Source organism: Notamacropus eugenii, chromosome 2, assembly GCF_028372415.1.
Source record: "Notamacropus eugenii isolate mMacEug1 chromosome 2, mMacEug1.pri_v2, whole genome shotgun sequence".
NCBI classification, from domain to species: domain Eukaryota; kingdom Metazoa; phylum Chordata; class Mammalia; order Diprotodontia; family Macropodidae; genus Notamacropus; species Notamacropus eugenii.
In genome coordinates this window covers 186,626,965-186,640,184 of record NC_092873.1, presented here as the reverse complement: position 1 = coordinate 186,640,184, position 13,220 = coordinate 186,626,965, and the positions used below count along the sequence as shown (strand labels likewise).

The 13,220-nt window shown below is 40.0% G+C and overlaps 1 protein-coding gene across 1 annotated transcript in view; it reads left to right on the top strand.

The window, feature by feature from the left end:
* PDSS2 (decaprenyl diphosphate synthase subunit 2) overlaps positions 1–11,859 on the top strand; it is a 284,652-nt gene extending 272,793 nt beyond the window's left edge. The window contains exon 8 of the mRNA XM_072642982.1: positions 7,214–11,859. Coding sequence (XP_072499083.1) covers positions 7,214–7,372 — 159 coding nt within the window. The 3' untranslated portion in view covers positions 7,373–11,859. The remainder of the gene's footprint in view (positions 1–7,213) is intronic.
* Positions 11,860–13,220: the final 1,361 nt, after the last annotated feature.

Here is a 13,220-nt window from a genome sequence, read left to right as displayed (position 1 = left end):
AGTCAAGAAGACTCAAGTTGAAATGTGGCCTCAGACACTTACTAGCCGTATGACCCTGGGCAAGTCCCTTACCTTCTTGTTGCCTCATTTTCCTCAACTGTAAAATCGGGATTATAATAGCGACTGACTCCCAGAATTGTTGTGAGGATCAAATGGGATCATATTTGTAAAGCTCCTGGCAGTGCCTAGCACATGGTAAGCCCTATGTAAATACTAGCTATCTAAATCATCATCGTTGTCATCATCGTTATCATTATTGCCTTCCCTTCTCTCACCCCCCAGCTGCATGCTCCAACCATGACTCTCAGCCTCCTTCAGGAAAGAAAAACAGGCCATCAGTTGTTGATTCTTCCTTCTTACACTCCCCAAATCTTGTCTGTGTCCCTTTCCTTACTCTCTTCCTTCCCTTTGGTCTTAGAGGAGGTGGCTCTCCTTGTCAAGACTAACTGCAGGCTGACCCCTCCTGTCTCTTTTCATGCCTTGCTTAATCAGAGATCCTCACTCTTGCATCCTCAAAAGTTTTTCCTCCACTGGCTTCTTCCCTGACATCTACAAATATTCTCAGGTCACAGCATTCTTCCTAAAACAACATTCTTTCAAGCCTGCTATTCCACTTTGAGCTATACTCTTACCTTTACTGTCAGATTTCTAGAAAAGGTAGTCTATATTCAGTGCCCTCTCCACCCACACCCTTCACAGTCTCTTACCACCTAACTTTTGCCCCTATCACTTTGCTGAAATATTTTTCTCTAAGGCCAGTGTCACAAAATTACTGACTTTCAGAGCTGGTGGGAACCACAGAGACAATGTCTAGTGTGAGTGAGACCTGAACACCACAAATCCCCTTTGTCGCATCCTCACTAAGTGTCAGTGAGGGGCCCAAAGCAACTCACCCCACATCTGAGCAGCTCTCACTGTTAGGAAGTATTTCCTTAGGTCATGCCTGAATTGCTTCTTTGTAGTCTCTATCCATTACTCCTACTCTTTGGCCATCTCGACCAAGCAGACCTAGTCTAAACGACCTCTTAATGCAAATATCCATAGACATCTATACTGTCCTCCCACTAACACCGCTACCATCACCACTACCTACCTTCCTCCTCCTCGTCTCCTTTTCTTCAGGGTTCCAGCCTAAACATTCCTTCCTTATCAGTAGATCCTGTGACTTCTTTCAGTCTGTTCTCTTAAACTCTCTTCAGTATTTTACACTGTGAACCACCTGATACCTTTCTCCTCCCCTAGTTTCTGTGACACTACTCTCTCCCAGGTCTCCCTTCTTCCTGACCATTCTTTCTGTTTCTTTTGCTAACTTCTCTGCCTTCTTCAGCTCCCTAAATATGTTTCTTTCTTTTTTTGATTTTGCCTTTGGCCCTCCTATATACTCTTCCATGTTAGTCCTGTGGCTTTAATGATCATCTTTGTGCAAATGACCTTTCACCTTCTTCCCAGCATCTATCCCTCCCCTAATTCTCTTTCTGATTGGTGGTATCAACATCTTCCCAGTCATCTAGGCTCAAGACTTCATTGTCGACTTTGACCATCCATTTAATAAACAGGTGTTAAGAAACTTACTATATGCAGAACATTGTTAAGCCCTGGGAAATATGTATATATGCACATATGTGTATATGCATATATATCTTTTTATATATATATATATATATATATATATATATATATATATACACACACACATATGTGTGTGTGTATAAAATCACAGAGCTTCCACCCTCAACTCTTTCCCCTCACTTATTGACCTACCTGTATTCTATTAGCTCTAAATCTACAATATCTCTGAAGTCAATCCCAACTTTGCAAGCCACTCTATTTTAGGCCCTGTGACTTGTAACCTGGATTATTGTATCAGCCCGCTAGTCATTTTTTCTGCAAATCTATCTCCATTTAAATCTGTTCTTCCTATTGCTATACAGTTATCCCTTGCACATTGTAACTTTCCCCATAGCAGTTTCTGTATATCAAGGGGTCAGCACAAGAAATTGAATGGGACTTTTGGGGGAGTTTTGCAGAAGCCACAGGTGACACAGAAAAAGTTTAAAAATTCAGAAATGCATAAAATATATAGAATACTATGTAATATTAACATGTTTTATCCTTTAATACTATCATAATTCAAACTTCTTCTCTGGTACAAAGGAGGGACCAAAAAATTTCACATGGATTTTCCAGATTATCAGGGTGCTACATCCATAACTCCTGCAACATGGAAGGGATAACTATACATGTAATTTTTTAATGTACCATTGATCACACCACTCAAAAACCTTGAATGATTCTCCTCCATTGCCTGCTGCATAAAGCTTGAACTCCTTATCAAGACATCCAACTTCCACTTGAGGCCATCCCAGCTAAGATAGCAAGGTGTCCTAAGGGAAAGACCAAAAGGTGGCATGTGCCAGGTATATCAAACTACTACCATCATCTCACTCCAGTGAGGATGGCCCAGGACCCTGAGCATAAAACACTACAGTATAATAGGACCACATAGACTGCTAGCCCTGCTTCTAGCGTGGGTGCCACAGCCAACATTGAGAGAAACTGTTGCTATGAAAATAGGGTCCACCTTCCTCAATACCACCAATACCAAATGCTCACCAGCTCATCCAACAGGCAGATAAGGCCAGAAGCATGGAAATGGCAACATCCTCCAGACTACCTGTCCTGCTTCCAGGTCAACTCCCATAGCCATCATCCCAGGAAGAAAACCCCTTGGAGATAAAACCTGAAAACTGTTTCTGTTAGTTTTATAGCCAGTATTCCTGAAGACCCAGAAAAGAAAGTTTTTACCGCCAAAGTCCTTGATACTATCAAATGCTTCAGTATTATAAACTGATAAGATTTATCCATAGAAATGACATTAAAGAAGAGGCATTGCATTTGCTTTGTGGCTATACCCTAAGGACCATGGGATGTTTCCATGTGACTTGGAGCTGAAACCTTTTAAGTGTATTGTCTCCCCCGTTAGAATATGAGCTCCTTGACAACAAAGGCAAACTTAATTTTCTGTTTTGTATCCTCAGTGCAGGGGGTGCAGCTAGATGGTGCAGTGGATAAAGTGCCTCAGGCTTGGTCAGACAGACTCACCTTGCTGAGTTGAAATCTGGCCTCAGACACTTAGTACCCTAGATAGGTCACTTAACCCTATTTGCCTCACTTTCTTCATCTGTAAAGTGAGCTGGAGAAGGAAATGGCAAACCACTCCAGTATCTTTGCCAAAAATGAGGTCACAAAGAGTTGGACACAACTGAAAATAACTGAACAACAACAATATTCTTAGTGCATTTATTAAGAAAGAGCATTTATTGGATGTTTATTATGTGTCGGGCCTTGTATTTAGCACAGTGCAAATACTGTACAAGCCTATTCCCTCGACTTAAGGAGCTTCCATCCGAATGGAGGGAGGGGAAACACAAAAAAAGACTCTTGCTTCATAAACATACCAAATTCGTAAAAGTCTCACATAACCTATTTAGCTCTCCCTCCTCAAATTCTCATAACACTTTGTCTTTTACCTCTGTTCTGCACTTAATTCATTCTGTCTTATAGCGTAATTGTTTGTGTATGCCTTTCTCCCCAATTACATTGTAAATTTATTGAAACTCTTCTAATTCTACCTTTGGCTCCCCCCTGAACCTAGCAAAGAGCCCTGTACATAGCAGGTACTTAATATATGTTGAATTATTGAACAATGAAGCTAATAATCTTGTGAGGCAAGGGGATGTCATTAAATTATAGTTATTTGATTCATATGAAGAAGAAACATAAATGCTTCCTTTCCTCTCACTTGTCAGCTCTTTGCATTCTTTCTTCTAGCCTCATCACTTAATTGAAATATGCTCTCTCTAAAGTTACCAATGACCTCTTCATTACCAAATCTGATAGTATCTCCATCCTCATCTTTCTTGAGCCCTCTACACCATTTAGCATTATTAGTCACCTCTCTTCCTCCTGAGTATTCTCTTTTCCATGGGTTTTCATGACAGAGCTTAGATCATCATGTGGGTCTCATCCTCAAATTATAAGCATATCCCAAAGACCTGCCCTGGCTTACTTCTCTTCTCTCTCTACACTTTTGGCAAGCTCCTGTGCTCCCATTGCTTTATTTGGGGTATATGCCTCTCCTCCATGTCCAAAACTTCTCAGCTTTCCCCCCAAACTCTCATCTTCCTGACTTCCCTAATTCTGTGGAGAAAATCACCCTTCCAATCATCCAGGCTTGCAAACTAGAAATTATTCCCAGCTATTCACTCTCCCTCACTCCCACTTCTATATCCTGTCAGTTGCAAAGTTTTACCAATTCTGTCTCTTCAACTTCTTTCACATATGCCCCTTTCTCTCCATTCACATGTTCACCATGATCATTTAAGCTTTTGCCTCTCTCTTAAAAACTATTAAAACAGCCTCCAAATTGTTCTCCTCAGGTTCCAGGATCTCACCTTTCTAATCTATATTCCACACTGCTACCAAAATTATATTGCTAAAGCACAGGTTCAGACTCCAGCTGAGAAAGCCTCAGTGATTCCCAGCTACTTCTAAGATAAAATGCAAACTGCTGTTCGATATTTAAAGACCTTCATCTCACATCTCACATCTCCAGCTGCCTACCTCTCTTCTCATCTCCCTCTATATTATTTCACTTGGTGATCTCATCATCTCCAAAGAATCCAATTATCATTTCTATGCTGATGATTCTCAGATCCCTTACCCAGTCATGTCTTCTCTCTTAATCTCCAGACTCTCATCTCTAAGTGCCTATTAGACATCTTGCACTGGATGTCCTAAAGACATCTTAAATTCAACCTGTCCAAAACTCAACTCATTATCGTTCCCTCCAAATCCTCACCTCTTCTAAACTTCCTGTTATCATCAAGGACAACACATCTTCCCAGTACCCCAAACTAACAATGTAGGTGTCACCCTCAACTCCTCACTCTCTGTCCATCCCCCGTATTCAATGTTTTGCCAAGGCTTGTCAATTTTACTTTCATAGCATCTTTTACATATGACCCCTTCTGTCTTCTGACACTGCTTAGCTCCAGGTACAGGCCTTTGTCACCTCATGCCTAGACTATTGCAGTTACTTTAATATCTTAAAGTCTTATTAACTTTAATAGCTTAAGAAGGCTGATCTCCTTGCCAAACTCTCTCCCCATTCCAGTCCATCCTCCACTCAGTCACAAAATTGATCTTCCTATAAGACTAAACCAGAAGTGAGGAATCTTCGTCCTTGAAGCCACATGTGGCCCTTTAGGCCCTCAAGTGTGACTCTTTGACAGAATCCAGACTGCACAGAACATATCCCTTTAATAAAAGGATTTGTTCTATAAAACTTGGATTCTGTCAAAAGGCCACACCTGAGGACCTAGAAGACCATATGTACCCTGAAGGCTACAGCTTCCCCACCCCTGAACTAAACCATGCCAACAGCACCAATACTCATTAAACTCCAGTGACTCCCTATCACATCCAGAATCAAATATAAAATTATCTGACATTTAAAGACCTCTATAACCTGACCCCTTCTCACTTTCTTCTCTGCTCACCCCTTATACCTTGCAGTCCAGTGACGCACTGGCCTCCTGGCTCTACATCTTAGCTCTGGGCGTTTTCTCTATCTGTCCCCCCATACCTAGAGTGCTCTTCCTCCTCATCTCCACCTCCTGGCTTCCCTGGCCCTCCTTCTCTCTGTTGATTATTTCCAGTTTTTCCTGTCTATAGTTGTTTGTGTTGTCTCTCATTAGACTGAGTTCCTTGAGAGAAGGGACTGTCTTTTGCATTTCTTTATATCTCCAGCACTTAGCACAGTGCCTGGCACATAACAAATACTTAATAAATGTTGATTGACCGACTGACTTCATGATCTGGCTCCTCCATCCAGCCTGCTTTTCCAGGCTTATGGAACCTCACTACTACCTTCCAGCCAAACTGGTTTTGCTCTTTGACCATTCACAGCATTCTGACTCCCATCTCAGTACCTTTGCAGTTTGCCCTCTCTCTCCTCAAGGGCATGCTCTCCTTACCTCCACCTGGCAGAATCCTTAGCTTCCTTCACAAGTCAGCTCTGATGCCATCTCCTATACTGAGCCTGTCTTGATCCTTCCACACCACTGAACTACTTTATATTTATGTCTCTGTGTTCATATTGCTCCCCCTCCCCCTAGTAGACTATGAGTTCTTTGAATATAGGGACAGTTTCCTTTTTGTCTTTGTTCCAGTACCTCCCATTGTGCCTGGAACATAGTAGGTACTTAATAACTGCTTATTGTATGAGTAAAAGATGGATGATCAAGAGTTACTCAAAATTGAAACCCTGGGCATGTGTTTATTTATGCTTTGACGAAGGGCAGAGGGGCCATTTCTGAAAGTTTACCCTAGGGTTTGAAATTTCAGTTTCTCTACTGATTAGGAGGTGCTTTTGTTTGGTTGTTTTTTGGAGGAGTTATGTACTGAACTTTTGCTTCATAATAGTGGTAGCAGTCAAGTACATTGTACTTATCAGTTATGAATCAATTTCCGTATTTTATCTCATTAAATCCTCACAACCCTTTGAGGTGAGTGATGCTAGTGTTACTACTTCTGTTTAGTTGATCTGAGACTGAGGCTCTAGCAGGTTAGAGGACTTATCCAAGGTCATACAACCAATACATCACAAAGCCAGCTCTTCTGACTCTTCACAACTTACTCTGCTGCCTTACATCAGACAAAGCTAAGTCTCAGAGTGTTTGACTTACAGCGTTTGGATGCAGCACTCTGTATCTGTTTTAAAATTTCATTTGGACGAGTGTATCAGCATATGGTGTAAAAGAAAATAAGTGATTAACTACTATGTCAGTGAAGCATGCTGCCCATAAAAATACCACGCTGCTGAATGCAAAATGCCAGATATTTAAATGCCCTCCACCTGTATTACATTCATCCTCGAGAGTGGAACATTTCAAGTTTCGGAGAGGCGGCGTCATGTTGGAGGTGGCATAATTACCGGGATTGGGACTTACTGTGCCTTTCGGGTGGAAGGACACAGCACCTGTAAAGTGGTTATTCCTTTTGACCACTTGTAGATGCCACCTTCTTTACCTGAAAAGAAGGTAAGAGAAATATTGAATCAATAATCTGTTTTTACCCCCTAGATGTACATAAGTATGGCGCTTACTGGGTATCTTCAAAACTGATTTTTATTATTCATGTTTCCTAACAGTTGCAAGAAGCGATCCTGGCTGGCAAAGGTGTGACTTCAGCTATTGACCTATGTCGTTACCATGGAAACAAGGCCCTGGAAGCCCTGGAGTGCTTTCCTCCCTCTGAGGCCAGATCTGCTTTAGAAAACATTGTGTATGCTGTCACCAGGTTTCCTTGACACAGAATCTAAAAGAGACTATTGTTCGTTGGCTGAAAATAACAGGGAAGATGGGGGGGAGAGGTCTTCACTATGAACCATCTAAATATATCAGTGGTTTAATTTTTTTTTTTTCATTTACCACATAACTGAATGAGATTTGCCTTCATTTTGGAGCTGCTACAAACAGAATTAGCAGAAGAAGGAGAAGAGGAAGGAAAAAAAAAGGTCAGACAGTTTTCACTTGGCATGCCAGAAGCATACTTGAGGCAGCTCTAGCAGAAATAATTAATGAGCTTCGCTCCTGTGACCTCAGCAAATGGACAGGAAATAAGTCCATATTGATTGGACCGGGCTAGGGATGGCGCCAGGGTGATGGCCTGTGGTTTCCCTGCGCTAAAAAGGACGCAGCGGGGCAGACAGGCAGCTGCAGGTGTCAGGAGCAACCCTTTCTAAGCAGGCCAAAGTAGAAGAGTATATAAAGTCAAGAATTAATGTAGCAATTTGTCATTGTGAAGGGAAGTCCAATGAATTAAGAAGGAAAACCCTTTCTCTGTCTCTCTCTGCAATTATGTCTCCTCTCCTCTCATTTTATATTCAGATATGAAAATACTTTGTGCCTCATGTTTTTAATATTTGTTAAGTGTACTAAGAAGATGTGTCAAGTGTCATAAGTAGAAAAGCTATCTGATATTCACTTGGTTCTTATAAAAGAGGGAATTGTTTCTCTCTCTCTCTCTCTCTCTCTCTCTCTCTCTCTCTCTCTCTCTCTCTCTCTCTTTCTCTCTCTCTCTGTCTCCTGTAGATTAAATTTTTAACCACCATTTCAGAGAACCAAACTTTTTCTCCTTGATCAAAGTCGATGTTCTCTAACAGTAGTCCATTCTTTTTCCTTGATTGGTAGCAGAATTGTCTTTCAAATGAAATGTATAAATTTGTAATACTTAGGATTGAGGAATACTCTTTTTATTTGTACAGATTTTCCGTGGTTTAATCGTAGTACCAGGGAATTTGTTGGGGGGATTTTGTTTAACCTCACAATGTTGAATTTGAAAGTCTTGAACCACAGACATCCAATTACAGAAAGAATATAAGGAATATCACAAGCCAGCAACTTGACACTGTCTCTGTTTTGTTCATAGGAGATGATTTTTGTGGTTTGCATGCATGCAATATGAGAACAGCGTTGACAAGAAGGCTGAGTTTACATAAATGATCTAGATTGAGACTCAGCTACCTTTCTTCCTTATGTGGTATAATTACAGCCCAATCTGGAGACAGCTAGCACAGCAAACAGATTTCATTACATCCTTCACTCTGACTCTCAGTGGAGTTATTTCTGTTAAATTCTTTACTCCCCCCCCCCCAAAAAAAGTCATACAGCTTCTTTATCAGGGACCAAATGGGTGGTGCACATCTGAATAAAAGATATAAAACTATATATATGTTAAATCATCGTGTTGTTAAAAAATATTTAAAATGTACTTGAAACATCATTGTAATTGGTTTTATGCAAGTATGGTTTGAATGCATTATAGGATGTCGATTAGTAGACCATTTTATTTTTCTGTTTAAATTACTTCTCCCACTGATGTTGGCTTAATTAGTAACTGTAGTTAAGATATACTCCATCAGACTTTTTCTTTAATCATTAACTTCTGGAAAAGCTATCCTAATGCTTTATCTTCCTCAGATGGGGGCCTAAATGTTCTTTAATTCCTATTAAGAAAATGAATAGTGATGTTTACATTTTATAGAGTAAAAATTTCCTGTCTCCTACTGCCTAAACAAAAAATAAGAAATTTGAAAAGGAGATCCCTGATCACCCAGGTAGACAGTAACCACTGTGGATACTGTATTGGAGTCAGAAGACCAAGGTTCAAAATCTGCCACTTATTGTCATCTGTATAACTAACTTTTGGACAAGTCATTTAATCTCTTGTTTCCTCATCTATAAAAATGAAGAGATTGAAAGGTTCCTTCTTGCTTTAAATCTCTGATCTTACATATTTCTTTACCAACTCCTATATCTCCTCTTCCACAGCCAGAGCCATAGGCTTTTGTGTTGCTCACTCATACATACTCATGCCTTACCTATTCCAAACATCATAGGGGAGAGGACTCTCCTGCAAGGTTGAGTGTTCTTGAGACAGGATTGGGAAAATACTTTGAAAACAAAGGGTCTAAAGGGACCTACACATTTAGAAGTAATGTGTTCAGAAAGGGTAAGGGAACAAGCTGTAGACCAAGAGTCAGACAGAGGAAATGCAGAAGATTTGCTGGCATAGATCCCTTTAAGTGACACTAATGCTTGGCCACACGGGTCAGAAAATACCATGGGCACATCTTCTATGTGCTGAGCACAATCCTAGATTCCCCTTTTTTAGCATCTCCCTTTCTGTGCCCCATTCTTTTTGTGCAAGCCTTCCTGTTTTCTTTGTGCCTCCCTTTCTGAGTCCCTCCTTTCTACCTGTCTTCCTATTCCTGCCTCCTACATCCTGTTAGCTTTTTTTTCCTTTACCTTCCAACCCTCAGGCCAAGGTGTCCTCATCCTGCCTTCTGTTTGCATAGTACTTCTCATAGTACAGACTCCTGTATAATCTTGGCCTCTTTCTCAGTGTTTCTGTGGTCCAGAAGTGGCCTTTACCCCCAACCTTAAGCTTCACTATTTTAGCTTAGTACTAGGGAAGCAAGTTGTTCAGAACTAATTTATGCTAAGACATGAATGAGAGATGGCTACTAGCCCTTATTGGGGAATGATCTGTTGGATATTCAGACTAAAATGTGGAGAACTCTTAAGTGAGACCATTTAGTCTACTCTCCTGTTTAACACCTAGAACTATATTAAGAGAAGAAGCTTGGCAGCTCCTGAAGATGCCGAATCTTCTCAAGAAGTTGATCTCTTTTCTCTTTTTGAATCTTTCACCAGTTTTCTATCTGGACCTGAAGTCTAAGCTGCTTGTACTGATCTTTGTTCTTCAATGATGTTTGCCGGAGAGAGAGAGGGAAGGGGGGAAGTGGGGGAGGGTATGTCCCAGAATCAAAAAATTTGAGAGCTGAGACCATAGAGACCTTCTAGTCCAACACAGAAGTGTGTCTTTAATGCCTGGAAGGTGTATTTTACCCTTCAATCCTCTGCTTGAAGACCTCCATAGATTTCAAGTATTTAGAGACAGCTGTTTTATACTTTCTGAGTCTTCTCTAAAGATGCCCATTTTTTTTCACCTGATCCTTATATGTCATAGACTCAAGACCCTTCATTAATCTGGTTGCCCTCCTCTGGACATTTTTATTGTTGTTCATCAATGTGCCTCTTAAACCATGGTACCATAACTGTAAACCAAACATTACAGATGAAATCTAAAGCAGTATAGTGAGACTATATTACCTCCCTACTCCTGGAAGGTGGGGTATCTGTGTGGTACTAGATTGAGCACTAGATTGGAATCAGGAAGATTCATCTTCCCAAGTTCAAATCCAGCCTCAAACACTAGTTATATGACTCTGATCAAGTCATTTAACCCTGTTTACCTCAGTTTCCTCATCTGTCAAATGAGCTAGAGAAGGAAATGGCAAACCACTCCAGTAACTTTGCCAGGAAAACCCCCAAGTGGGATCATGAAGAGTCAAAGACAACTTAAAAATGACTGAATAACAACAAATTCCTAGAAGATAAACCTCTCAATGTGTCACAAGGTCACATTAACTGTTTTGGGTGCTCCATAACACAGCATGCTCATTGAGCTTGTAGTCTACTTGCAAACTCCCCAGATCTTTTTCAGAACATCTTCTGGTCAATCTATGCCTTCTTTCATCTTGTACTTGTAAAGTTGATTTTTTTTTTACCCAACTGCAAGAATTTACCTTTGTCCTAATTGAATTTCATCTCATATGATATGAGCCAAAAGCCCTCATCTGATTCTGTCATCCAGTTAGTTATACCTTCTAGTTTTGTGTCTTCTGCAGATCTGGTGGGCATACCATCTATGCTTTCATCCAAATATTAAACAGCACAGGACCAAGGACAGATCCCTGGTTTACTTCAGTGGAGATCTGCCATATCAGTATTGAACTTTTAATGACTGCTCTTTGAGTCTGATCATCCAGGTACCTGCCTTTGCTGTCTTGGCTTTTGGGGGGGTGAATGCAATTGTCACCTGAGAGCTGATACAACACTTCAGGTATGTACCACCACTTGCTGTAAAAAGAAATCTTCCCTGTATGACAGAGTCTTTTCAGAGGAACCTCAGGGCAGAGTCCCAGCTCATCCTGATTTACCCATTCCTTTCCCTCAAGTTGACCCTAGAAATTCTTGGTTTGATTGTTTAAAACACAGTAATTAGTAAATGACTTATTAAGAGTCATTTGGGTGAATGGTTTACCATCTGTTCCTAATTATCATATAGCACAAAATTATGCATTTCATTAAATATGTGTCTGATTAACTTTGTTGTAAATGTTATTTGATTACAACACTAAACTCTATTAAAGTAGACTCAGTTTTCGTAGTTTGTTGCTCATGTACCATGGTCATTCAATTATCACTTTAAAATAAGTAGAAGGAACACAGAGCAAGTAGGTGACACAGTAGATAGACTTCTGGGCCTGGAATCAGAAGGACCTGAGTTCAAATCCTGATACTTACTGGCTGTGTGACCCTAGGCAAGTCAGTTAACCCCCTTTGCCTCAGTTTCCTCATCTATAAAATAAGGTAGAGAAGGAAATGGCAAATCATTCCAGTATCTTTGCCAAGAAAACCCCCAATGAGGTCATGGAGAGTCAGACATAACTAAAAACCAACTAAACAGCAACCAAGAAGGAACACAGTTTACTAGTTCAGGCTAAATTCTTAGTGTTTTGGATTTTGGCTTCTCTGGCATATAGCTTTTGCTGAAGTCCAAAGGTATTTGAGAAATGATGTGGAATAAAGAAAGGATAGAGCATTGTTTTTGGAGTCAGTAAACTCTAAGTTTAAATCCTGACTCTGATATTTACAAAATATGTGACTAAGCAAATCCTTTAACTCCTATCACCATCAGGCTCCACATCTGTACAGTGGGAGGAAATAATACCTGTCTAGCCTAACTCATGGGGATGTTCTAAGATTTAAGCAAAATAACATGTAAAATGCTTTTGAGATTTTAAAGTACATTACAAATAACAGTTGTTATTCCTGTACATTACTTACATAGATAGGTTCAGTCTATGTAAGAAGACAATAACTTCAGTTCAAAATGCATCAGAAGGGTTTTTTAATCTGTTTTTTCTTTCACAACTGTGACTAATATGGAAATATTTTTTACATATCACGTATAAAGTATATCAAACTGCCTACCATTTTCAGAAGAGGGGAGGGAAAAAAATTTGAAATTCAAAATCTTATGAAAACAAATGCTAAAATTTCTCTTGACATATAACTAGGGAGAAAAATAAAATACTACATTAAAAAAAGAATGTCACAAAATACAAATAACAGAGTAAAAAAAATGCACCAAAAAGGATAGTTAAGCACAGTTTGCAGGAAAATCACATGTAGAACAATTAACTTAAACCTCACCCAGCCCTCTGGGGGCAAAAATGATGCACAATTAGGTCCTTTGAAATCCTAACAGGTTCTTGATACAAATGGGGTATTTAATTAAGACCTCTTTTTTGACATTCTCTTGGGTTTATAAAACAACGATGGGTCTAAAGGATCATCATAGAATAAGAGCAGGAGGAAACTTTATGTCATCTAGTTTAATCCCTCATTTTACAGTTGAGGAAACTGAGGCCTGGAGAAGTTAAATTACTTGCTGCAGATGACACAAGTTAATAAGTAGGAGAGCCAGGATTTGAACTCAGCTCTTCTGACTTTGAATCCAGCCTT